Source organism: Phaenicophaeus curvirostris, chromosome 19 (genome assembly GCF_032191515.1).
Source record: "Phaenicophaeus curvirostris isolate KB17595 chromosome 19, BPBGC_Pcur_1.0, whole genome shotgun sequence".
Taxonomy (NCBI): Eukaryota; Metazoa; Chordata; class Aves; order Cuculiformes; family Cuculidae; genus Phaenicophaeus; species Phaenicophaeus curvirostris.
In genome coordinates this window covers 11,606,647-11,633,636 of record NC_091410.1, presented here as the reverse complement: position 1 = coordinate 11,633,636, position 26,990 = coordinate 11,606,647, and the positions used below count along the sequence as shown (strand labels likewise).

At 39.5% G+C, this 26,990-nt stretch overlaps 1 protein-coding gene across 6 annotated transcripts in view; it reads right to left on the bottom strand.

Moving 5' to 3' along the window:
• Positions 1-314: 314 nt before the first annotated feature.
• The window catches only part of BPTF (bromodomain PHD finger transcription factor), a 47,413-nt gene continuing 20,737 nt past the window's right edge, over positions 315-26,990 (bottom strand). Inside the window, exons 8-32 of one of the 6 annotated variants that reach the window (XM_069872742.1) lie at positions 25,948-26,303; positions 25,523-25,654; positions 24,847-24,976; positions 24,176-24,311; positions 23,358-23,579; positions 20,675-23,057; positions 20,312-20,436; positions 19,948-20,076; positions 19,496-19,646; positions 18,605-18,725; positions 16,933-17,185; positions 16,347-16,508; positions 15,253-15,401; positions 14,789-14,897; positions 14,027-14,250; positions 12,551-12,773; positions 11,454-12,328; positions 10,631-10,713; positions 9,956-10,181; positions 9,206-9,552; positions 5,767-5,940; positions 4,695-4,887; positions 3,635-3,719; positions 3,209-3,395; positions 315-1,221 (exon numbers count right to left, since the gene is read on the bottom strand). In XM_069872742.1, the coding sequence (XP_069728843.1) occupies positions 1,185-1,221; positions 3,209-3,395; positions 3,635-3,719; positions 4,695-4,887; positions 5,767-5,940; positions 9,206-9,552; positions 9,956-10,181; positions 10,631-10,713; positions 11,454-12,328; positions 12,551-12,773; positions 14,027-14,250; positions 14,789-14,897; positions 15,253-15,401; positions 16,347-16,508; positions 16,933-17,185; positions 18,605-18,725; positions 19,496-19,646; positions 19,948-20,076; positions 20,312-20,436; positions 20,675-23,057; positions 23,358-23,579; positions 24,176-24,311; positions 24,847-24,976; positions 25,523-25,654; positions 25,948-26,303 (7,212 nt within the window). In that variant the 3' untranslated portion in view covers positions 315-1,184. Of the gene's footprint in view, positions 1,222-3,208; positions 3,396-3,634; positions 3,720-4,694; positions 4,888-5,766; positions 5,941-9,205; positions 9,553-9,955; positions 10,182-10,630; positions 10,714-11,453; positions 12,329-12,550; positions 12,774-14,026; positions 14,251-14,773; positions 14,898-15,252; positions 15,402-16,346; positions 16,509-16,932; positions 17,186-18,604; positions 18,726-19,495; positions 19,647-19,947; positions 20,077-20,311; positions 20,437-20,674; positions 23,058-23,357; positions 23,580-24,175; positions 24,312-24,846; positions 24,977-25,522; positions 25,655-25,947; positions 26,304-26,990 lie in introns of all 6 variants that reach the window. The other 5 variants (XM_069872741.1, XM_069872743.1, XM_069872744.1 and 2 more) reach the window with 5 other exon arrangements.

Genomic DNA, 26,990 nt, shown 5'->3' with positions numbered 1-26,990 from the left:
CTTCCAGAGACAGAGTGACACGTGGTACTCAGCATTCCTAGAGCGCTTGGCGCAGTATCGCTGGATTCAGCGGGGGCAGTGACATTTCCCAAAGTACTTCCTACCACGCTCTCCGTTACAGCAATTTTGGCACCGCTGCAGAAATTTTATGAAGGGCCGACAGCTGCTTAGGAACGAAACGCAGGAAACGCTACCTGGGGAGCAACGAGCAGGCAGATCTCCCTGGCCGCTTCCCTCCCCTGTTACTCACATGAGCTGAACAGATCCCCAGAGTGTTACAAACGCGTCAACGCACACTCAAAGACACCTACATCTGTGGGGAGAACAATGATCTCCATTTATTTTGTTTCATATACATCCATATTTTGAATTTTAATACAAAAGAAAAAAATTAGAATCTGACAAATGTTTACAAACAAGATACCTTCAAATAGATTTTACTCGTTTTCAGTCTGGTGCGGAGTAAATGACAAATTGTACTGTTATATTCAAGGCAACAGAGTCTGTAGTCCATGACCGCTCAGCCCAACTTTTCTGCAAGCTTAATTGTTTTTCTCTACCATGAATGATAAACTCATTGTTGATTCCCAGTTCTGTGTGTGTGCACATGTGTACATAGCAGCTCCTTTCATAGAAAGAAAAGACATCTAGAGGTCTTCTGGTACGTTTACCTACAGGAATCATGTTAAGATACAGAATGGATTACATGGAACCGGGGCTGGATTTTATAAGAAAAAATAATTAGCTGACAAATGAGGGCAGCAATAAAAAAGCGTCTTTTTTGCAACAATAAATAAATACAGTCAAAGTTTTCTGTGTGGACTTTAAACCAGCTTCTTCACTGAAGAACAGACGTGGCATTTCCATGGAGTGAAACGGGACCCCATTTACTGTATCTTTTTTCTTGCTCTCTTTCTCTCTTTCCTTCCACAAAACAAAGTTTTCCTGCTTCTGCCACAATAGTACAACAATTTGATCTTGACAAGAAAGTGGTGCTGCTGATTTTTATTTCTTTGTCCTTTGGACAAAATAAGCCAAGAATAGAATTTGACTGCTGTGACCAATAAAAACGCAGTTTACGTCAAGTCTCGTCAGGATAACCCGACTAAAAACATCTGGCTTCTTAATTAAAAAGTTTCAGACCACCAGAGTCTTGCTCGTGTGTTAGGTTAACACGCTGGACTCTAAGAAGCTGTGGACTGCAGTTTGTTGTTATGGGACCTGCAGGGTACAGAAGAAAGCGAAGAATTAAGCACCCTTCATTTTGGAGAACACGGTTGCTGCAAGGTGTTGCCGGGGTAAATACCAATAAGGGAAGAACCACCACGCTGCTTCCATTTATTTTTTTTCCCCGGCAGAAAAAAAGAACACTTAAAATAGTTCCCTCTGAATTTCAAGCATGTTTTCTCCTACAGTAAACAAATATTTCAGTCCTTGTAAAAGGCAGTGTGGCCCTGGAATATTGCCCAATGCCTGAAATCAGTTTTACTCTCAGATTTACAGAACAGTAGTCCATCCAAAGGAAAGCAAAAAGACATTTTTAATTGTCAATATTTACAATAAGGTATATACTTTGCTTAAATTTATTCAAGAAGTCTTTGGATTAATTTAATAGAAAAAAACTGAACAGGCATGTTAAAATCACATTTTTGCTAATCAGAGTTCAGCAAACCCCTTCTCTTTGACATTCACAGTTTTATTAGTGACCGAAAATAAAACAATAAAATACATGGTTTTCCAAGGTGAATTGTTCATTGTTCTCAATACAGTGTTCGAGGAACGGGACAAATATTTTCTTAGTACAGTTATGTTTACCAGCACGTGTTTGCTGGCAGCAAAAACCAAAACCCCAATAACATTTACTTTTTCGACAAATGATCTGGATTTTTAGGGCAGTTTAATGTCATCGAATTGTACAATAAAAGCAAGTGACCCCAACATCCAGTTCTGACTCCAGTTAAAAAGTTCACACTAAAGATATCACAATCTGCAAGAAAAGAAAGAACATGGATGGTATAAATGAAAAACAATAACAAATAAGATGCAGCAATGAAATCAGTGTGCAAGCAGTGAACGCTGGGTAACCAGCAAAGGAAGGTGATGGAAACATGAGTTGAAAACTACCCAATAAAAATAATTAATACAGTATTAAATGGGAAAGAAAAATACTGGATTCATTAATTTGATCTCATCCCTTATCAATCCTCTTGTTGAATAAACCAAATTAGACAGCTTCCACAACAATGGATAGAGAGCGAAGCTTTCGATTTAGTTAATTGCAAATGGATATAATCCAGCATTAATATCTCAGAGCAGCCGTCTATTACAGCTCTGTTGCAGTTGACAGACAAAGTTAACTCCTGTACGCGTATAATTCCTGAGTAACGCTGACAGGCAGCCAACATCTGGACCTCGGTGACAGCTGCTTATGCTGGAAAACAGCAGTGACACAGGAGAAAACTGCTCGCTCTCTCACTGTTTGGAGGAAGCTGGTTTGAGGAACAGCTGTCTGAAATGCCCCAGGAGGATCTGCCTAGTGCCACGCAGCTCCCGCGCCCGTGGAGTTCCTTTTCAGGAATGTCTATGTTAGGGAAATACTCTACATCAATCCTTCTACAGAGAAACTTTATCAAAAAAATAAGCTTAATTTCAAATAGTTGATTTTGAATTGTTTAGTTTTCCATATCTTGCTTTAAACTCTACTCATTCACTTGGTTGCAAATATGGTAAGTTATAAAAATATAAGAGAAGGTAGTAAAACCTGAAGCATTTTAAATTTTTTTATCACTGGATTATAAGCTTCATGGAAGGCTTAGCAGCTCTTTTGAGCATCTGAAAAATATTCAGTGCACAGCAGACCAATCTCAGAACAAGACAGTATTTGTCCCCATCAGAAATGAATCCCAAGAAATTTTCTGCAGCAATGATTTAAAGTGTCAAATACTCTACATTTATGATACTACCCAAATACGAATCAACCCATTGTTAACAAACATTACAAAGTAACCTCCACAAAATCATATTTAATTTTGAAAGCAACAGCTGGCTATTACAGAACAGACTTTTTTCCCCTTTAAAAGAAAAGCAGTTGCCCAGGAAAGTGCACGGAGAGGCAAATTCCTGTATGAACACAGGGCAGGCTTATAAAAACATGAAGGAGATTTCAGGGGACGACAGAACATCTGTGATTAGGAACGATTCAGCTTACCTGCTTGCCTTAAATCCTTTCAGTTTCTGTACAAAGAATGATTCGAGAACTTCTGCACATTGGTAAAAAGGGGAGTCACTTGGATTGTAGTAACGGCAGTTATCAAAAATTTTGGTCATATCTGCCACAAACTCCGTGACCTTTTTGTAGTAGCGCTTCAGGATTCTTTCTTCCATGGTGGCAAGGTCTGGAAAGGAACCAGAGATGATTAAAATGCGACTTTTTCATCCTGACCAGGCATCCAGGCATGCACGTTGTCAGACTGGGGGGAAAAAAAGCCTGTCTGGGTCAGGGGCTTTCCCAGAACACGGGGCGTGAGGTGGTGACACCAGTAGGTCTCCTTCAGAGACCTGAAACACCTACGCACACTGTGTAGAGCTCAATTAAAACTGACACTCGCTCATCCTATTGCTCAGAAACACTTACCCATCGGTTCTTTAATAACACCATAATAATCTGGTGCATCGTTGGGATCTACTGGTTCTAGGAACGGCCACGCCATCTTGTGAGCCTGTCAGGAAAACAAGATGTAATTACAAAACCCCATGTAAGTTCAATTAGCACCATTTAGTAGCTAAATATTCGCATTACACTGCTATCTGCTGGGCCCTAGAGCTGAACTGAAGGAAGAAGCGTGGCATTAAATGAAAAGGTGTCTAGTTTTCGTCTGATGACTGGGTCAGGTTTCAAAGCTCAATGTCAATGATGAAGTAGTTTGGTCTTCAAAACAGGAAACCACATGAAATTCAGACACAACCAGATACTGTGCTGACCAGGCTGCACAGAAAATAGGTGATACATTTACCAAGAGTGCTTCACATTGTTCTCACTTTCAAGTACTCCAAAATTAACTTGTTTTCATAAGTGTCTGCAAAATATAGGACAAGGCAAAATATGACTGTCTGAGGATTTCTGTTTCCACACAATTATTTTATCAAAGTTCTGAGAAATTCTTCCCAGTTGTAGCCGAAGAGGCACAGATAAACCAGAAACATCCTGTAACAGACAGCGACACAATTCTTATTATCAGGATGTCATCACTTACGTGCTGCTAGCAACTTTCTGTGAGAACGCTTGAACTCTAATAACTCTGAGATTAAAGTACAGGAAGTGTAGATCAGAAATCACAGAAACCTTGAAACCTCATCTGAGAAGAGAACATTGCACCTTCTGCATTCTGTGCAGATAGGGCCTTTTCACATTCTAAGCAAACCTGTTTCATTTAAATGCCTTCCACTGCAGAGATTGTTTAGTTTCTCTGACTCAGAAGCAGTGATATACGATTACTGTAAATAGTCCTCAGCACTATAATGCCAACCACATTTGCAGCTGACACACTGGCATTTGTCACACACGCGAGAAACGCTTCGCTATTTCCTTTCTAGGAAGTCTCAAAACTACTCAACGAGATGTCAAAACCTCCAAGACTCCTGAGATTTGCCCTGTACAGCAAAGCACTCCCCTTCGCTGCCATCCTTGCTCTCACCTGTAAGGACCGTAACACTCTTCTTAAACCTTCGTAATCCTTATCAGTGAGCGGGCTGAGTACGGTCATGGCATCTTCTGTGGACTGGCACTGCGGACACACGTATTCATCGATGAGATCCGCCTCGCTTTGTAAAATGCCAACACAGCGCCCGTGATACCAGTTCTGACATCGGTCACAGCCAATGTAAAATCTGCAAGATCCAAGGAACTGTTAGTGACTCGATCAGCTTAATGGAAAGGTTTCATTTAAACACTTAAACCTGCAATCCCCTGCACACAAGCAGTTACTTGGCACAATTAAATACAACACTGTAACACGATATTTCGGACTGACACATTTCAATTACACTATTCAAACTGCTTTTGCATTTGCAAACAGGCTAAATTACAGACCATTTCAAAATTAGTTCCTGAATTTGATGCTAGGCACTTGCAAGCAATCAAGATTTCAAAAAGCATTCCTCTGCTTTAGAGTCGAAAGGAACAGTGTAATGCCAGAAGTCTCACCCAACCACCTCTGCAAACCAATTCAAGATAAATTTTGTGCAAACTGGACTACAACTAGAGCTTTGGTTTCACTGCATCCAACATTTTTCACATGGAAGCTCCAGTCTTGGAGGTGAACAGAGAACTCTGAGACACAAAGCCTTACAGTAAGAGATACCAACCCATCCCCCCACATGGAAATTAGGCTTTCCATCCAGATCAGATTAAAGCACAAAAGAAATCCACTAGATACTACATTTGCCTTCTAACCAACCCTCGTTTAAAAAAAAATGAAAAGAAAAAAAAATAAAAAGAAAATCAATCCAAATTTAAAGTAAATGGTGTTTTCTTTTTGTAAGAACCAACCCCATACATTTTGACATCCTGCAAACGTCACTTTTCCTAAGCAATTACTGTACAGAAACATTTCGGAGAGGAAGGCAATTACTGAAAAGCAATTGGTATTACGAATGAATACAACATATGCAGAGTAACGTCTTTTTTTCTTTGCAAGGCAGAGGAAACCACAGTCAGAGCAGTTTTGCCACCTGAACATCAAATAAGAGGTTCTGATCAGAACTCACTGCGACTCATCATAAGGTGTTCTGCAGATACAGTACAACTCCTCACTGCTGCCCTCTTGTGCCCGTTTACAATCATTACAGATGTACACATCCATTTTCTTAGCCTCCTTTTCTGTGATGCCAACACATTCTCCATGATACCAGTTAGTACAAAGATCACAGCCAATATAGAACCTAAAAGCATTCACAATGAAAATGACAATGTAATTGTCATTTCAAATGGCATGGACTTATCCCTGCACTTCTCTCTGATGCGTTTTCTGGCTGGCCTATTTGCTTCAGTTTTCTGGTTCCCTGCCTCCTAGCACTCTATCCTTACAAACTAACATCTCACGCTGCAGCTATCCTGCCGATAAGGCCAGTTTTCAACTGACAGTTCATTAAAATGCACATCAATTTGTAACCAGATTTGGAGAGAACTGGGCTAAAAATGCGTGTCTCCGATGTGCGTGTGAAAAACCGTAAAAGGCACAAAAAGACAAGGCCAAAGAAAAAGATTTACATTTTCAAAATGGTAGCTCAGAAGCCACTGAAACATTTCCTTAAGATTTGAAAATGTAGGTCTCAGTTAATTTAAAAAACAAAAGCAAAGCGCAAACACCAACTAGGAGTTACGAGTAAACTACAAAGAACATGCATACCAGCCGTGTGTAGGGTACATATCGGTATAACGTGGGACAAAAGAAATTAGGGTCAGGACATTGTTGTCATAGTTTTAATATTTTTTTAAGGGGGGCACTGAAAAACAGGTATTAAACTATTCAAAATTGCAACAAATTGGAACGTGGACCATTCTTCAGAGAATAATGTCTCCTGTCAGACACAGCTGTGTGACGGAACCAGGTATGGTATGACACAAAGCGAAGGGAACCAGGTACAGAGTCATGGGAATGGGACCTTGCACAGAATGATGTGACGGAACTGTAAAGTATTATGCAAGGATGTTGGACGTTTTGTGTATGGAGATCTCAAAACACACCTATGGCCAGTGACGATCAACCAGATGGGCAAAGGTACACATCCATTCTCTCTGCCTAAGCAAAAGCAAGCTGACTCGGAACCTCGACCTTCCTAGATTTTGGAGCCCACCAATCACGTGCTGCTGTCTGAACGACTCCCACCCTCGCTCCTCCGCCTGCCAGCACCTCCCCACACACCAGCAACAGGACAGAGCAGGCACCTCTAACTTCTTGGGCCTCTACATGCATCCTCGATAATCAGATCGTGCCTTTTCTCTTCATTTTCAGTCTGACAAATCCTGGAAGAAACACAACCCAACCTTCCATAAAGAATGGACAGACACAGCTCCTCTGACAATGACCAGCGCCTCGGCCCGTGTCCTCTTCCCAAGCAGACCCTATTCCTGCCTGCTTCCCATGACCTGGAAGCACACTTATGTCTAGGTGTGGATGCTAAATCTTGTCCTTGAACAGGAACAGGTGTCATGTTATGCTTTAACAAATGAGCTGCAACCTAAGTAGGAATCTTAGGACACCCTTGCTGACCAGCTGCGAACACAGTAAGAGCAAATCCCTACAGCTCGGGAGTATCGCGAATGAGAACTAAATGTAAGAGATTTGCAATAAAATACACAGCACAGAATGACCTTTGAGGATTTACTACACCCTAACAAAATGCATCGGGTATGCACAGCATACCACAAATGAGCTTTTCAAGCAGCATTTCTATCTTTTCTGAAGTAGAAGAGAGACACCAGCACAAAAAGGAGTATCTGATGCCTATACATATATGAAAATAAAAACAAACGTTTATAGAAAACTGTTTTACAACTTGACCGATCCCTTTCCGAATAGTGGAAGGATAATGCAGTATGACAGCGCAGTCCCCATTTGTAAGAACGTAAAATCCAGAATTCAGAAAAAAGCAAAGCAGCAGAACCAAACCAGACTGCTAAGGATACTGCTAAGTTATGAACATTTCGCTTTCTTTAAGTTTTATTCTGTGCATTTGAGCACAGTTCTCTATTCAGGCCTCCAAAATTCTCTCTATGACCACAGTTTTCACAGTCTTACTCTTTCTGCTGCCTCCAGTGGGCATTTGAATGAGTATGACAACCAAATCCTTTTGCTCACAGACTTTGTTCATCTCGCCTCATTTCTGTGACGGTTCTATCACTTACAGCAAAGGCAGTAACACAGACCTTTGTTTTGTGTCACAACAAAACCAGAACAGGGTATCCCCCTAAGCTTACTGGATGACAGCAGCCTAACCCAGTGTTCTTTCTTTAAATGAGATGGGTGACACCCCTCAGAACTAGCAGAGAGCTCCCCACCAGCGCACCAGCAGCCTGCTAGTGCTGCCCTGATGGTGGGACAGAGCGTGGCCCCAGTGCCACATTGATGTAACAGAGCTACTGAACAACCAAGGTGCAAAAAAACTGAACCTGAACTTCGTTTAAAAAAAAAAAAATTAAAAAAAAAAAAAGGCTGCAAGGAACCTCAAGAGATCCCCTGGTCCTGGCCCTAAATTTGGGATGAAGTGTTACTGGAGTGAAAACACCACTCCAATGGTTTTGTTCTATTATCAGCATTTAAACCACCACCAATGGCACCAGTTAATCCTTTAAGGTATCTTCACTTGTTGAGCAGGTATATACTCACTTGGCATTGGTCTGAAGTCAAATGTACTTTACACACACCTCTGCGGAGCTATCAGATGTGAACCATTACAACTACTGATGTCAGTCACTTCTAGCTTCAGCAGGCATGCATGACATTGTCCCCGTGCAATCCACCGAGTCCTCCACGCCACCACTTACTGATGTCCTCACAAACTTTGTATGTAGCATAAATATTTTCCCTCATTCACAGCCAGAATCAAAGTACAGAGAACTGCAGTTTTCACTTTGGCAAATGCTCACATTCTCATTTTTCATGAGTATGGGATGTAAGTTATAACATATGGAAAACATTTCTACCTGAAACATTGTCCAAAGTGAACTGCGGTCCAGTAACTTGGAACACCCTTTACTGGCTACTGACTTACAGAAAGAGGCATTGATCGGAAGACGGTACCAAAGCTATTTCTAAAGAACATCAGCTACTTGTTCCCAAGAAATCACTCAACCCAAACTGTCACTTGCTTCTGAGGCAGAGGCAAAACGGCAAAAGAAAGAACAGAGCGGAGGAAAAAAAGAAAAAAAAAAAAGAGTATGTGCATGTGAGACAGAAAGGTCATACAATGGAAACATGCAAACGAGTAGAAATATAAATCACATACATCCACAGTATAAATCAAGAATGTTAAGAGCTTTGTAACTGCTGGTGGAAAACAGAGACTTTATTCTTTACACCTTAGTGTAAACTGCAATAACACCTGATACTCTCTCTCCAATTCTAGAGCTACCTTGCGCTATCAGCTAAATGCTAGATCTAAAGCTAAGAACACAGAGTAAGAGGCTGTGGCATTCGTTACTCACTTAGATTCGTCATAAGGCGTTTTACAGATGCAGTAAAGCTTTGTGTCCTTCTTAGTTTCCTTTGAGGTAGTAGAAATCATTTTCTTTTTCTTGGACTTGGAAGCTGATGACTCTTTCTCCTCCTCTCGCTTTCTCTTCTGGGAGGATACTGGTGTCGGGACTGTGGTGGAGGAGGAGGAGGTGACGCTCGCTGCGTGTTGCTGGGGTGGTGGTGGTGGCACTGGTGGTGGTGGCGGTGGTGGTGCAGCCGCTGCGGCTGCTGCAGCTGCAGCCGCTGCTGCAGCAGCAGCTGCCTGGGCTTTCTCTTTTTCTTTCTTAATTTTAGCCAAGTCTCTCTTTAGCTCCTCCTGAAGTAAATTAGAAGAGTAAATAGAGAGGGAGACACACCATTTGATTATTCCAGGACAGCATTAAAATCTAGACATAAACCCCCATGCTTAACCAAAAGAAAATAATTGAAGCCATTTAGATGTGCAAATTTTTTAATGAGCTTAACCCTACAATTCCCTTAATACTCTTGGCCCACTATGACTTGTTTCAGGAAACAAGGTAACTTCAGTCCAGATGAAAAACAAGCAGCATAAAAAGGACATATACTGGCTTTGCAGGGATCCACACATCTGCAACCACAACTTCCTCTTCGTGTGTTCATTTCAAATCTCACTGAGCAAACAGATAAATTAAGTATTAACACAGAAATGTTCTCCCTAGCTTAAAAACAAATTAGTCGTTGAGAGTAACTGTCATTACCTGCACTTCAATTTGTAGATCTTTGTCCAGGAGTGCTCTTTTTTTCAATATTTCAGCCTTAAGCTGTTCTTTATGTTTGAAAAGCAGAGCCGAGAGCTTAGTAGCATTCTGCTTACTACGCTTCTGTTCCACACTCTCTTCTCGCTTTCGTTTCTTAGCTGCCTGTTTTTCTTCTTTGTCTATTTTATCCAGAATATATTTCATCACTTGATTGCACACAATCATTCTAGGGAAGAAATAAATAAAAAAGGGACATGGGGCTGAGCCGCCTGCTCATCCCCAGTTGAGAACGCAGAGTAATTTCCTCTCCAGTCTCTGCAAGTTGCAAGCCAAATTATTACATTTCTTAAGATGTACAAGGTAAATTCACTGACACAAATTGCTCCCACTCATATTTATTCACTACAACACCACTAAGAGAGATCAAGTCCCTTGTTTGGCCCAAGAGGGCCAGTCCCAATGTCATTTAACTGATTTGAGCAGCAATCATTCCTCCCCTTCCCCTAGAAAACTCCTACCAAAGCTTACTTCTGAATGTTACTTTAACTGATTTTATAACAGCTATATTTTTAAGCAGGTGTTTGCAAACCAGTGGTTTATTACATCACCATGAAAAGATGTTACAAATGTAAAACTTGCACATTTGGAGATGCACTATGATGCACACATATTCACCTCTGATTTTCTTCCCTCTCAGCTGGAGTCAGTGTCTTCTTCTGTTTCAAGTGTTCTATGACAGCATTCTGTTTCATAACCACCTGCAGGATGATACAGAATCCACAATAAAACATGAAAGCTTTAGCCAATATTTCATATTACTGGGAGAACCAGGACACAGAAAAAGTTGAAGTGTTATTTCAGTAAGTGACAAAATAGAACTGATTTTATCTGGGGGGCGGTGCTTATTTAAAGCAGTTAATTGAAAATTGGAGAGGAAATTGAAAACTAACGCCACCTCCACCCTCCACAGAGAGTAGGGTATTTTCTTATGTCCAGTTTAAACCTAGGGACAAAATGTAAATTGACAGTATTTCTGCAGTGACTGGTTGTTTTATTTTACAAAATGGTAAAAGTCTATTTTTTTATATATATAGATGGGGTTTTTTTAAGCCCCGCAGCCATCCAACAGTATTACATTTCAGATACCTCTTTGAAACCTCAGTTTCCTATAGCAGGCAATGAAAGCACTGTACATGTGTTGTGAACATCAGCTCTCCTACCTACAATCTAACCTTCCTGAACTGAGAATAAAGATACATTGTCCCAGCAGCTAGTGGTAAGTTGAATCAAGGTGCCAGAAGACTGCAAACATGGTACAATCGACCTCATGTGCTGAATTAACTTAAGAATATTTAATTAAGTTGCCAAAAGCAATCGTGCACTAACTTGGAAAGAATCAAATTAACTGCCTTTCAAATGTATCAACATCGTTAACAAGAACAGGCATTTAAAATGAGATTTGTTTCATTAAGTTTTCATTTCCTTCTGTTAACTTTACCTGTTTCTGGATAATGTCACTTTGATTAGAAGCCTGAAGGGTGTGCTCACGTTTAATTTCTATCTGTTGCTGCTTTTTCTTCTGTTGCTGCTCCCTGAGCTGCTGAACTCTCTGCAGCTGCTCCTGAACACTAGCTGCTTGAACTGTCACCACATTCTGAATCTGGTGAGCCTGTACTGGGCTAGTTTGTTGGATCTGAATAGGTAACTGAAGCTTGATCTGCTGGGGCACACTGCCTTGTTGGGCTTGTATCTGAGCCACAACATGTGACTGAAGCTGAGAGAGAACTTGGACTTGTTGCTGAAGCTGAGGCACTGTAATAACTTTTGTTGGAGGCTGCTGAAGTTGCAGCTGAGGACGAGCTGGGGATTGCACAGGAACCTGATTTAAACTTTGAGTAGTTGGAAGGGTTGAGACCGAAGTCTGAACCTGAGGCTGAGATTGCTGCAGCTGAGCTTGAATTTGTATGGGAGCATGGGGCTGCATCTGAATCTGTTGTTGGGTTGTAGTCTGCACCTGAGCTGGTTGCTGAGGCTGGACTTGGGACTGGCCTTGTGGAAGGATTGCAGTCTGCGGCTGGCTCGGTACTTGCGCTGGAGACGGCCCTTGAGCCTGGGGCTGTGCTGGAGACTGAACGGGAGATTTAGATGATTGTGCTTCAGGTGTGACAGGAGAGTCAATAGGAGGCTGAGGTTCAGGCTGGGTCTGAGTTTCAGGCTGAAGCGCTGGCTGAGGCACCTGCGGCTGGGCGAGCGGCGCAGGCTGAGTGCTCTGGTTCTGCCCTTGAGGCTGGGCTTGCTGCTGACTCTGAGGCTGGGCCGATGGCGACACTGACGTTGGCTGTGCCTGTAGAGCTTGCTTCTGTTCCCCTGTAGCTGTTAAGGATAAAAACAAGCATTCCACTCATTTCAAAGACACGCACGTGAGCCTTACTAAACTGAACCTTTTAGAACTACTGTAAAGCTCTATGCAGAATTTCTAAGTTTATAATGCACTGCCAACAAATTCACCGCAATAAGAGACCTTCTCTGGCTGCATAAAAACTCTCATGCAACCAAAATTAGAAGCTTTTTTCTGCTGAACAGAACAGTGCTTACCTGAAGTTGAAGTAGAAACTGTTGTTGTAGTTGTGCTAGCTGTAGTCACAGCTGCTGGCAACGGGGTGAAAAGAAATCTCTGAATTGTACCATTAGGCATAGCTGCTTGCATAAGCTGTTGCCCTGGACCAGGTATTACAGTCACACCCTGAGGGATTAATTGCAGTTGACCAGTAGTTTGACCTTGTCCCTGAATTACCACAGTTAATCCTTGACTGCCACCCTAAAAAAAAAAGTTAATATTGATGAATAAGTAGTGTACGTATTAGACTGCTGAAAATCAGAAATATCAGGAGTTTGGATTTCAGAACTCGATACTTTACCACACATCTTATTCATAAAACCGAAAAGCTTTCATCTCAGATCATGAAATATTAAAATACTCTTTCAACAATTCTATTATCAACAGATTACTGTGTTGGTGTAAGTTACACACATTTTCATTCAAATACTTACAAGAACTCTAGCCAGAAAGCAGCTAAAATGGAATGTTTGTTCCTAGAATTTATAAACAATAGAAAGCATGGATAATTTCAGACATACTACTAATTGTGTTCTCAAGAATCCCAAGAGTGCGTAAAAGTTCTCTGCACTGAAAACATCCCCTAACCATGTATCAGATCCTACCTATCCGTGAGCTTTCATGACTGACTGTTCAGTCTGCACTGTAACGTGAATTTCTGTTGCTTCAGCTAACTCTTAGGCAGCTCATGATATCACTCTCAACTTGGTGACAGAGAAGGCAGGGTATTGTCCCAACACCTAGGTGCAGAACTCAACCTTTTGTGAACACAAAGAACAGATTAAGATCCCTACAAAAACCCTTCTGAGTCTCTTGGTGTGGGAGTGAACTCTTGAGTCTTGTTCCACACAGAACAATCTCATCTGGCAACACGCAGCTGTATATTACAATAATTTATATATATTATTTATCATTTGAAGAACAACTATTGTGATAACTTGCAGAAGTCTATTTTTACCCTATGCTTGACTCTAAACTTAGTTTTTGCCAACAGACCATCATGATCTGAGCAGAAGCTGTAACAACTTTTTCCTCCTCCAGTTCCAGATAGGGTAATTTTTCCTCCAAGACTCTGGATAGCATAAATGACAACTAAATCTTCACACAAATTCGAAGACAAGGAATGAACATTATGTTCTGAAAGTCTACAAAATAGGCCATACAAAATAATTAAGTCCCTTACTGCTATTAATGCAAAGACTTGTTTTTCACACTGCTAAACTTTCCTGAGACTTGTTAAGTTACCAGTGAACACAACAGGAAGAGGTATTTAAAACTTTACAGAGAATATTTAAGCTTCTTTCAGTCTGCAATTATGCTACTGGTCATCCTAAATGAAGGCTGAAACATAAATTTATGAGCAGACACACTACACTGCTGAAATCCAAAGACTTGATAAGATCTGTCCTAAGTCTTAGCGCATTTTCATACCCAGAGCACGTGAACTAATTTACCTGTCCCTGGGTGAGCTGGGTGAGCTGGGCCATAGTGAGCTTCACCTGGCCCTGCTGAGGGCGAGGGGGCTGCGACGTGCTTTGTGGCTGCACTTGCTGCGGTGGCGTTCCAGGACTCGTGATGGTCTTCTGACCAGAAGTAGAAGAAGCTGTGCTGGTACTAGAAACTGCAGTTGAGACAGGCTGACCCCTGATTATCTGAGTCACCACTTGCTGTGTCTGACCTGCGGGACAGTAATTTATGATAAGAAACACGTTTCCAACCTTTTTACCATTTGCACAGCAAACCTTTGGGTCACAATAATTCGCAATAGTGTAAAATCAAAGAAGTGAAGCAAACAGTGCAGTTTGCACACAAATATTCTTTATAAACCATTTGTCTGTGTGATTGAATGAAAAATGTCTGCAAAATGTTTTCTATTTCACTTCAATTCACGTACTTACAGAGTACTTCAAACACTTGCCTTTAAAAGAAAGTCTTTCTCAATGCACAATTAATGTAAACTTTTGTTTGTTTTCAAATGAATGGACTTTAAAATAAACATGAGATTTCCCAGTGTTAATGATGAACAATACTAGCAAAGCCTGCAAGCAACACATTCAAAAGCCAGAACAGGCATTTGTGACAAGGCACACGTAAACAAGGGGTATTTTTATGCTAGGACACATGATACAGAAAGTATCGATGAAGAAACAAACTATGGATTTGATTTTACACTGGCAATTTAAATATTAAAATGAACCTACTGGCTGGAAGAATACCTTGTTGCACCACTAGAGGTGTTCGAATGATGGTCTTTCCAAGCGTCGACTGCTGAAGTGGTGTCCGTATTACAGCCATGCCAGGGCGGAGCGGTGTCCCTTGCACTACCTACATACACCAAACGGAGAGCACGGGTAAACTCGTGAGAAAGGCTGCTCGGATACGTCCTGAACTTGTGGGGTTAGTTTGGTTAAAATGTTTTTTTTTTAGTTTTTTTTCTTTTTAAATACAGAAAAAAGTGACAGGATGCAAGCAGATCCAATATCTTTTCATCTCTGCTCACACCACTAAGCTTACCAAGCTCTAAACTATTAATTTCTCCAACTGGAGAGAATTGTTCTATCTCCTTGAAATAACCGATCCATAAACACTATTGCTGAGATGAGCAAGCACATTGAAAAGTGACTAGTCATATACATGCATACACATTCTTTTGTATTAAATAACCAGAAAACCATCTTACTTGCGAAGTGCTTGTTGTTGCTAATGTCCCTGTGGTGTTTGGCCTAATGGTTACAGTTGCTGTCCTTGGCTGGAATGAAGTAAATGTTTGACTTGCACCTGTAGTTGATGGAATGATACCCAATACCTTTTGCTGAACTTGAACAACACCTAATTAAAGAAAAATTGAGAATTTATTAATGACATAACTGACAGCAAAAGAAATAAACACAACTCCAGGGTGACATTTAGAAATCAGCCTCCAGATTTCTGCAACACCTTTGAGTCTTTCAACATTTCTTGGTAGGACCTCTGTCATATCGTAAAAAGAATTCACATTATATGTTGTCGATAGTTCAACTACATTTTAAGGCAAGAAAGAGGCATTGTAGGAAAGATTAAGGAAAGAGTGAATCTTCACAAAGAACAGTTTGACAGTAGCTGCAAACAAGTCCTTGCTTTGACACGGTGCCACAAATTAGTATTGTACAAGCATTAAAAGTTATAATCTGATTAATTTAAAATGTAGGAGACCAGTTTTAACACCTGCAAGCTTGTGGTGCTGAAGAAAATGGGTAATGCTTTTCCTGTCCTGTAAGAAAATTAAATACAAAACTAGGAACCTTCATGATTTCCTCAAATGCTAAGTATAATGGAGGCAGAGAATTGAGCGTTTCTGTTCAAAATATGTTCACAAATCTCAAAGCATTAAGTCTTCTTCTTGAAGCAAGAAATAAAAATGCTAATCTTTGTTTGGAGCCAAATGCTTGCTCATCAGTGAGGAGCAGATGCAGGCATTAATAACTAAGAACAGCAACATTTTTTTGTGAAGGTGGTTTTGTTGATGTAAAATTTAGAGAACAACAACAAAAAAAAAAAGGCATGCTTCACTCTGAAATGTGACTATGAAATGGAGACTAAGTTAGTGGCAAAAAACTTGCATTCTTCCCCTATCGACACAAATATACAGCACAGGGAGAACAAGCTCTAGAAACTTATGTATATATATACTTTTTCCCCCTTCAAGTCACAGTTTACTTCACTGGGAAAACAGCGTCAATGGAGAATTAATCAGCAAGCTGGAATACAGTTTTAATTCAGTTCCCTTTCCCCTACCTCCTTGAGTTGATGGCACATTGACGGCAACAATCTTGCTGTTTGCAGGGAGTGGCAGCTTAGTTATCACTTTCCCTGCCATCGTTACTGGACTCCCTGAGATCTGGAAGGTCTGCCCTGTGCTGGCAATGGTTGTGGCTGAAGTGGCAGCTGTGCTAGTGGCTATTGAGGCACACAGAACAGGCAGGTTTAGAGCAGAATAATTAGTCAATGAAATGACTTTTTCAAGTATGAAACAGCAAACTACAGGATTATTATTACAATCCTTTTGGAACACGTTATTCTTTCTCTGGTAAAGTTTCTTTGGAAACGTAAGTTACAGCACAGAAAGCTTTTGTTATCAATGATTACTAGGACAACAACTGTCAGTAATAAATGAGACAGGTCAGAAATAAAGACTACCCACAAGTCTGAACAAGGAAAAATTAGACAGGTGTTATCTCAGAAGTGTCCTACTGACATAGCAAGAGAGTTAAGAGCAAAGATAACAAGAAATGTAATAATGCTAAATATTCTGGAGAAGATGTATGCGCTATGCTGGAGTTCATCCTATCACACATTCTTTCCATGATAAATTGATACTTACCCGTTGAAGACTGGCCTTGTTTAACCCAAGTAGCAAAAGTCTGATGGAAATTCTTGTTCTGTTGGAATGTTACTGTAGCTGGAGAACCCACTTTTGTAGTAAGCACGACTTTGGTTCCGGTGGGCACAGGGCCTGCTAAAGGGCCCACCACAACTTTCTGTGGCGTTGAGACAGTGGTTGCGGTGCTGCTGGCCGTGGTGACGGCAGTGACCACACCTGCTGCAGGCAGCTGCTTCTGCTGTTCCAGACGCTTCTACAGAAGGTAGAAAAAAAAATAAATCAAACAAAGGGATAATGAACATTTTCAGATGCTGTAAAACAAATGCTGTCTCTTCCCAGTACTGAAAAATAGAGGGCTCTGGTAGGACTTTAAGTTCAGGTTGTAAAGGACTGAAGAATATGCTGCTTGCACACTCTACAGCGTGAGACTCCTTGACCTGCAGAGCTATAAGTATGCTGATAGCACACAGCCAGAAATTTTCCTTTATAACATCTTTAAAATCTCATCTTACGTTAGCTGCACTGCATGTTTTATTCTGAAGAAAACATCTTAGACTGGGTTTAATCTGAAAGGTTAAAAAAACTTGAAACAATCTCCATCTGATGTGCACAGGGCCTGCATCAATTTCAGTAAGCAGATCATTATAAGGACCTGGTAAACCTAGTAGGTGAAGCAGACCATCATTAACACTGAATTATTACTAGCATTCCTAAGTTTAGAGCTGTCTGCGCTGAGATTCTGCCAGTTACAGGAGAAAAAAAAAAAAGAGACTGTGTCATGGTGCTTCACCATTAAGAATGCAATTTTATAAAATGCTGTAATTTTTGAAAGTAACTGCAAATCCAGTTTTCAGCCTGCTTAAAAAAACTGGATCGAAATCCCTTACCTTACCCAGCAACCTTCTCTGCTCTAACTGTCAGGAAGGTACATTTAATTTAGAGCCATTGTGTGAAGGGACGGTATCAGAAAGCTCTTAAAATCCCAAATAAATAACATTCTTCCCGGTGTTACTAAAATGATCTCTCTATTAGTTTAAAATTTCAGTGATGAGTTTGCCTGTGAATCAGAAATACTCATTCACAGGGAATGTATTTTGGTCAGGGAAGATGAAAAGAAAAAGGAGTATGTAGTAATAAAGCACAGTTCTTAATAATTTAAGTGGAATACCAACATGGCTTTGGGTTTACTCATTTTAATTGCCCGCATTTATATACACACACTTAAATCTATACATACACACACACATGTAATTTATCTATGGGTTTTATTCGCACAACTTTTGATAGGGTAAAACTCAAAAGATTCAATTTGATTGAAGGAGGAATAACTTGTGTTCCCAAGTCAGCTTTCCATCACACTACAGAATGCTGCTGACCTTACCCGGAGATTGGTGATTCTCAGCCTTCTTTTAAAATGGAAACAAACTTAACCTTTTTATATGCGTTATAAATCAGGTGGAAAAAATAAAAAAGGGAATTGAAAACAAATCTTTGTGTCAACCCCATTCCAGAACAATGAATGTACACAGTGGGAGCTGCATGATGGCTTAGGTTGCAAAGGAGGTGGAAACTATCTGAGAATGGTGTAAGACAGGGCTAAACTGTTTCCTTCTAATGTGTGAGGACAACCAGTGCCTGGGCTGACAGGTGGGACCACCAATAGCTCCCCCACCTGCTGGGCAGCCAATCGCTGGTGTTTTAGCTGAGCCTCCAATTGGGCCTTGAATTCCTCTGCCGACTTCTGTTCACTAACCTTATGTTGTTCAACTGCCTGTGCCTTTTCCTTCTCCACCCTGCCAAAGACACAACCAGCAGTAAGTTACACCATCACACAAAACCCACCCAAACTGGATTGATATTATCCAGTTTAAACGCTCTCATAAGAGCTTCAAGACCGAAGGAAAAAAAAACAAACTGAAAAACTGGCTTTTAAAGTGTTTTGAAATAAACTATTGAAGCTGCAAGCAACATCGCTGAAATATTCTGATGTTAAACTACTGCAACACCTTACAGCAAACTGTTACTCAAAACTGGCATTTATATTTACATCTGAGACCGCAAATAATCTCCGTAATATCATTAATTAACAAGCATTTCCAAGAGACTCAGAAACATTGTTCCAACTCTAAGCATGCAACACTGAAAATATTAATCTCATAACTTGAATATTCTCAGGTTGAATTTACCTTTACTTTACTCGTACACATTAATTTTCTTTGTATTGTAGAAGTATTTAAACACATACTGTTTAAAGTAGCTAAAGCCTTCCCATGCATTACAGTAACAGCCTTTTAACATATGAGAGCAAATAGTTCTTAAGCATGGAAAAATTAATATTAGTTCTAATAAATCTGTAAGATCTACATAAGGTGGTATTGGTACCAGCAAACAGTTTGCAGCATTAAGCCAGATATTATTATCAAAACATACAGTAAAAATGGAACCCAGATTCACTTTTACTGATTGTAGCCACAAAGTTTGTGTTCTCTACTGGGAAGTTTTATTCAAAATACACAGGGAAATTAAAACTGCTTTCCATAAAAGATCGTTTGAGTTTGTTTACCTTTCAGCAAATGCCCTGATCTCCCATAGTTCCAATTCCTCCTCTGCTACCCAACTTTCAATTATAACAGGGCCCGTTTGCTTGGGTGTTTCTGGCCTTTTTGGCCTTAGTGCACTTGATCGCAGTCCCTTCCTCTGGGGTGTTGGAGTTTCTTTAGAGAACAGTCAAAACACACACATTAAGCTCAATCATAAAACAGAGTTAAATTGTAAATCAAGATTTAGTCTTTCTTTTGGTCTCATTTTATAAACAGGAAAGCCTTTTAGCTTCAGATAAATCATGTCAGTTTGTTAAATGCATCTTTTGTTCTGAACAGGCAAATGACCAGTTCATATCAAGCCGTATCTCCTCCCTTGATGGTCTGAATTAATATAATGAACTAGTTACCTTAATTTCTGTGAGAGCTTATGAGAAGGGTAAAAAAAAAAAAAGAGGTATCTAAACAGATGTACCTTTTGGAGCTTCTGGCACACCAATGGGACAAATTATTTTTCTTATACAGTACTCTGACCGGATTCCATATGGACCAACATCTCTTCGCTTGATTATTTCTGTAGTTGTAATTTCAGTTTCAGATGTTTCTACAACAAATTAGTCCCAATACGTCAATAACAAAATACAAATACAAAACCAATTAAAAGCTCAATATCCAATCAACCCTATATATTCAAGGTAAAGAAACAGCACAAGTACAAGCTGCTGACTAAAAAAATTCAAATGTCAGCTGTTATAGAATTGCTTGGAACTAGTGCAACACTCAAAATTAACAGCAAGAGCTTCTGCACCAAGAAACCTAGAAATTTTAAGAAATAGTACCTGTGCGTGTAGTTCCTCCCCCAGGTGGAGCTTTTGCTGCCATATCATCCCATTTGAGACATGCCCACAACAACCGCAACATCAGGCTCACTCCAGCCAATGACTTTACTGTTTGAAGTCGGTACCTAACAATACAGTATTAGTTATATTTTAAAATAAATAACCTATTTAAAATACCTAAGCGAACCAACGGGACACAGCCTTTCCATTTCACCGTTACTGAGCAATACATATAAGTAAAATCATTGAATAACAAATAGAAACATTTGCATGTTTGACATAAACATGTATACCACTTGTGTTTTAAAATGCAATTAATTTCACCACATCCTAAACTTTTCCTCACAAACGTACAGTATTTACCTCCAAGTGATCCCAAAAGTTGGCCTTGGGGATGGATAGGGCCAGATATCCAAGGCAGGCTTCGCATTATAATTGAAATACGGAACTTCTCTGATCCCTCCTTTTCTGGCCAGCTTTTTTAAGTCATCATTAGGTAAAACAAATATGCTTTTTTTACTGCTTTTGGTAACAAATTTTCTGTAAGATGGTAAGGCAGTTCCAGAACGAGTTTTTTTGGGTTTTGCAAATTTCATTAACTTCACTTTGTCTTTCGTAGAATACTCTTTGCTGACAGTCATGGAAGTCACCAATGTGCCTTCTGGGGTGGTCAGTGAATCGGTTACCGTTGTTGTCACCACCATTTTACTATGTTCTTGCACAGAAATGACGTCAGCGTTGCTGTCTGCAGCCGGAGCGGTCAGCTTAGTTACAGTGGTGGTGGTAGTGACAGTGGATACAGCACAGTTTTCTGTAGACGACACTACTGTGGTTTTCTCATCATTGGAGGCTACAGTCTCCGCAACTTTAAACACCGTTTTGGATTCTGTAGACACAGTTGATGTTGTGGTAGTCACTTCAGTAATAACAGTTTTTATTTTACTCTCTCCATTAATATTTTCCATTTTATATGTCTGCACACCATTCTGATCAGCGAAGTCACTACTCAGGCTAGATTCCTCACACGAGGTTACAGGCGATGGAACCACTTTCTTATCCTCAATTGCTTCAGTTTCCATAGATTCTGTTTCACTATTCAGATTATTTTCTTTACAGACAGTATGCGTTGGCACAGACGCAGTGCCAACAATGGCAGATCTCTCGGGAGAAAGCTGTTTTTCTTCAGCTTTTTGCACACATTTGGGAACTTCATCTGGTGGCTGAAGACTCTCTCCAGACTCAAACTCTGGTGAACTCTGCAGATGTGACTTTGGGTCCACATTATTTTTGTCCTTCGCTTCCTCTGTCACAATGTCACCATTCATGAATGGTTTTACTGAAGATTCTTTAAAAGCCAAAGGTTTTATTTCATGTTCTGGCATGGATTTATTAATATTATTAACTTTCTCTTCAATATCACCACCTGCCTTAGCCTCACAGGGATCTTTAACTAAGCAGTCATCATTTGGTAATACTTTAATGTCACTGTCTTTTCCATTCATTTGAAATGCTGATTTTACTTTTCCTAAGTCCGTCTCAGTTTCGTCATCTTTATTACTCTTTTTGTCAGTAACATTATTTGTCTGATCATGATATTTGTTTATGGTACTTGTCTCCACTTTCAGATCCCGACCTTTCTTTTGACCATTAGCCTCAGTTACCTTAGAGCTCCGTAAATCCTCATCAGCTTCTACCTCATCCATGCGTTCCAGAGTTTGGCTTTCAAGGTTTCTTTCAGAACTCAGCTCTGTTTTAAATGGTTCTAGATCTTTATTAAATGATTTTTGGTGAAATATGACATTGTTTTCAGATTTACTTTCAGTCTTTCCTGAAGGAATTTCTTCCTCCATTTCACTTTCTTGAGAGGACATTGGTTCAATATGGCTTTTTATCATACAATTGTTTTCTGGATCTTTGCTCTGCTGTTCAGAATTCCCTTCTGAATCACTTTCTTCAAAAGCAGTCAAAGCACCTTTTCTACAGCTGCTCTCAGTTGTCCCCAGCTGAGATACTCTGGTAATAGGCAGTTTTTCACTTGTTTCTGAACCATCCCATTTGATTCCACCTCTATTTCTTTGTTTCAAGTCATCTGCAAAGGTACTCTCAGACTCTCCAACAACCTCTTGTCCTTGACACTTATCAGCAGCCACAGGTTCAGGGTTGTCTTCTTTCTGATCATTCCGAATGGTGCTTTCACCTTCAGAGGATTGAGGTGAGTCTTCATCCAGCAGCTGTCCTTCTCTTTTAGACAGCCTGTTTGTCAAAGACAGAGAGGATTCATCTACACCACCAGTTTTGCTTCCAGAGATGCTGCTGACAGGCAAGCAGTCCTGTGCTTCATCTCCAGTTTGGGTCTTATCTACAACACAGGTTTGATCTTGGGACGACATGTCAAACTGGCTTCCTTGTTTTACTTTTCTCATTTGTAGCTCATCTATGTTTTTCTGGGGGCTTGCAGATCCAACGCCTATTGTTTTAGCACTAGCCTCCAGTTTTATCCTTTCTAGGCGTTGTTTTTCTTCCAGTGTAAATTGTTTTATTCGCCTCTCAAGTAGTCCATCTAATTTTGATGATTTTACTTTCCTTTTGTAGCAAGTCCTTAAATGAAATCCCTCACTGACGTTGATTATATCCCGCTTACAATGACTATCCTCATCTTTTATGGGGGATTCAGTTTTTACATCATCGATATCCATAGGTTCTTCCTTGATCGCTTTATCATTTTCACCATCCACTTCTCTGTCCGCTGTGAAAAGAAATAACGACTCAATCAGAAAGCTCCCCTAACAACAAATACCAAACTATATTTTTACAGCAAGTACTAGGAAACAAATGGACATTTTATCATATCAGTAGATTCCAAGAAAAAGGGAACAAAACCAGCAGACACTACTACAAGGGATAATAAACAATCAATCATTTAACCAAGACATTTTAAATGGCTTGACAAAACCTGTTACACAGCTTTCCCATAGTTATTTCTGAGGTTCTATGCTTCTACAATGTTGTAACGAATTGCCAGTTTTACCACAACTGAGTAAATCACCTTTGTCTTTTGCATGATCTACGTTTTCACAAATTGTATCAACTTCTACTTTTTCTTCACTCGACTCCTCTTTCACTTGTCGTTTCGCCAAGGTCTCCGAAACATCTGCTTTGTCTTTTGCTTGCAGATCATGTGAATCCTTTGTTTTATCTTTCTCCGTTTTTACCTTAATTGAACCTTTTCGTTTATCCAAGTTGCATTTTTCATCTTCGCTCTTTGCTACTAACAAATGAAATGGTTACAATTATTAAGAATATCTTTCATACACTGTTACATTTTAACGTAAGTTTACCTCTCAAATCACCAAATCATTACTGAAATTCAGAAAGAGAAACAAATATACAATGGTAGCATCACAGATTAAGATCAGTGCAACACTGAATTTAAAAAAGTTACCTAAAAGCCCACTAGAGATAAAAATGTTTCATTTACATTATTTTTTCTGGAGTCTGTGTTCAGCTTTTCTTAAAAAAACACACCATCAAAACAGGGAAAGAAGTGTACGTGTACACCAATACTTAAGATGTTGCTTGTGATTATCTATGTAAGATTTATCTACTTTTAATTTAAACAAGGCTGTACAAAGCTTTAAACTTCATAAATGAAAACAAATCAATGTAGCTAAGAAATGTTTACAATAGCCGAACTGGTTGTATGCATGAAGACTAGCAGAAATCCACAAAAGCTCCTCTGGAACACTACTTGCAATAAAGCCTACTTAAGAAATACTGCATGCAAATAACTACTGAATAACTGAACAAGCAGTAAGAAGCAGTATGTTAGTAATTTTAAACACTGTAAGCAATGCAGACACTTACTTGGTAGCAACTTTCTGTAATTTGCGTTAGTATTTCCAGGCAGTTTGGGCATGAACCTGTGGACATGTGTTTTACTAATCCAGCTCCAGCCACCATATCCCGTTACTCTATATTCCTCTCCTTTTTGCTTCCAAACCTGTTCCAATATTTTTAAAATAGTAATTTTAATGGTGCTATTTGCTGCATCATTTGTGTATAGATTAATTTTAAAACACAACATGATTTAAAAAAAAAAAACCCTTCAATTTACAGACCTTTTCAAGCAATCTGAGGTACATTTGTGAGATAAAGTACTATCTAAAATTAAAGATATATACATTGATAATTAAACTTATTATATTATAGTAACATCTAAAAATCACACTCTCACTATCACATGCAATTAATATATTTCCCTAGAAGTGAAAAGATTATACAAGTTTCCGAATCGACCTGGATGTTTGTAAAAACAAATAAATGTAAAACAAAGAACCACTCCAATGAAAGCACTTAATATCCACTGCAGGAAAACAATACATTGCTTGCTTGAATATGTGGGCATGGATCCTACTCCAATGGCACAGCATAACACAGACATTTACATTTCAAGTTTAAAACAAAACCAGAAAAAGAGTAAGAAATCAACAATTACTGTATTTTTTCTTTGGTTTTCATACAAAAGAAAACCTTACCTGATGTTTGACAGGAAATGTGTATTTCACCCATGTAGCTTGCTGCATTGTTTCTTCCTCTTCTTGCTTTCTCTCTTTTTTTTTCACTTTGTCCTTTTCTTCTCTCTCTAGTGCTGTCATTCTGCGCAATCTAATACACACAGATTTAAGTACACTTAAGTACCACATCTTCTAAGCAAATATAAGAAGTCAAACAGCAGCATCAACTACCTCTTTGAATAATTTCAAGCATCTGAAGATAAGAGGAAAGCCCAGTATAAGGTTGTGTGTGCTACTTGCAATAGGAGCACTGCTTTTTTTTGGCCATTCCAGCAACGGAAACAGCTGCCTGCAAGTGTGCCATCAGACACCTTTTGTTTCTGCTTCTACGATGCAGTGAGGCAAAAGACAGACACCACTGAATTAAGTGTCTTGAGATTTACTCTCCTGGTCTCTGAATGAAAGTTTTATCACTTTAAGACCATGGCTCAGATAATGAAAACACACTTTCATTGCAGGAGCTATGACACTCTAAATCTTGTCATGTATTTTCAGTGTTTCTGGTTGAGAAAAACACTTAAAGTGCTGAATGACTGACTAAATTTAAACATAATTCTTACAGCCTTAGAGAAATCAGTAACTGTAAAATCAGGTAAAGTTTTCATATCAGAAAGGGGTTCATGTTTATTTATTTTACCTAGTGTGCCCCAATGATTCCCGCCAGATCGGTAGCATGACAACTGGTTTAATTGCACATTCCAATATAGCCAGCGCTAGTGCAAATTCTCTAGGTTTGCTGCACATCTGAACAGCCTTAATCCAGTTAGATCTAAATCGGAAAAGAGATAAAAACCTGAAACATACACGTGCACTGATATAACACGCTATGTTAACAAGATTTAATGGTAGGATAAACCTTCCTGTATTTTAATACTTGACTTGAACGCACAATCCTTTTAGCTATCCCTCACAAAACACAAACATGTTATCTTATATTTTAACATACTGAAGCAGAGAGCTTGGAAATCACCAATTTGAAAAAATAAACACCATCGCTTATTAAGACTGTTAGCAAAAATACAAGCAAAACAAGATAATAAATATTTTCATTTATCAATTTACCTGTGGGAAGCCCAGTTAGGGTGAAGGAATGATGCCGGGATATTGTTTTCTAGCTGAATAATAGTTAGCCTCAAAGTGGATATGGTAAGAACTTTGGACCCGTGTACAGACCCATTCCATTTGAACTCGCCAGCAGGAGTCAGACAGAATTTATGAGAGAGGTGTCGTCTTTTGTCATGGTCCTCCCTGTGCTGGTGCTTGTTCAATGCAAATGAATTAGTGGCGTACTGATTATGATAAACACGATACTTCCCCTCTTGCCCTAATTTGAAATAATTGTTGAGATTTCCTTTGATCACAACTTCCTTCTTCACAATCGGTCGGGAGACTTCACCTTGAGAGTTGACCACTAGAACCTTGGGAAAGGAAGAATGGTTTTAAAGATTCACTTAGGTTCCAAATATTTCTGTTCAGTTATTTACGATTTAGGCTTCAACTGTCTAAAATAACAAAAAACTGCCTTGCATCTGTTTGTAGAAGCAAATAACTGTTTACCTGATACACTAAATCTAAGTATTTCATTATTGACTGTATACAGAGTTAGGATATTCACAAAGATCAACTTTTAACGTTAAAAAAAACTGCCATCCAGGCTCCACAGGAAGTCAAACAGGAACCTGTTCTGCTGCTTTGAATAATGGCCACTGAGGCAGACAGCCTTGTGAAAAGAGCTTAAAACACTTAAGTAAGCTTTCTGTGAAACCCCTCCTTGGTAAATCACAAAATTCATACATGCAGCTAAACAAAGAAAGATCTGACTTGGAAAACATGGCACGGATAACATCACTGGTCTAATTAGGCATAACTAAGCTGCAAATTTGAGAGGCTGAGAATAAATTCGCTAGATGTCAACACAAAATGAACATATTGAACAACATGCAGACAACTAACTGCGATGAAGCATTAACGTTCAAGCACTTCTTTCCCGGAGGAACTGGGCTACTTAAAAAAGCCAAACAAACCTGAAAACAACCACCTACCACAGCCATACAAAAAATTTATACCCACTGGCAGACATTTGAGAAAGATTTTACTTAGTCTGC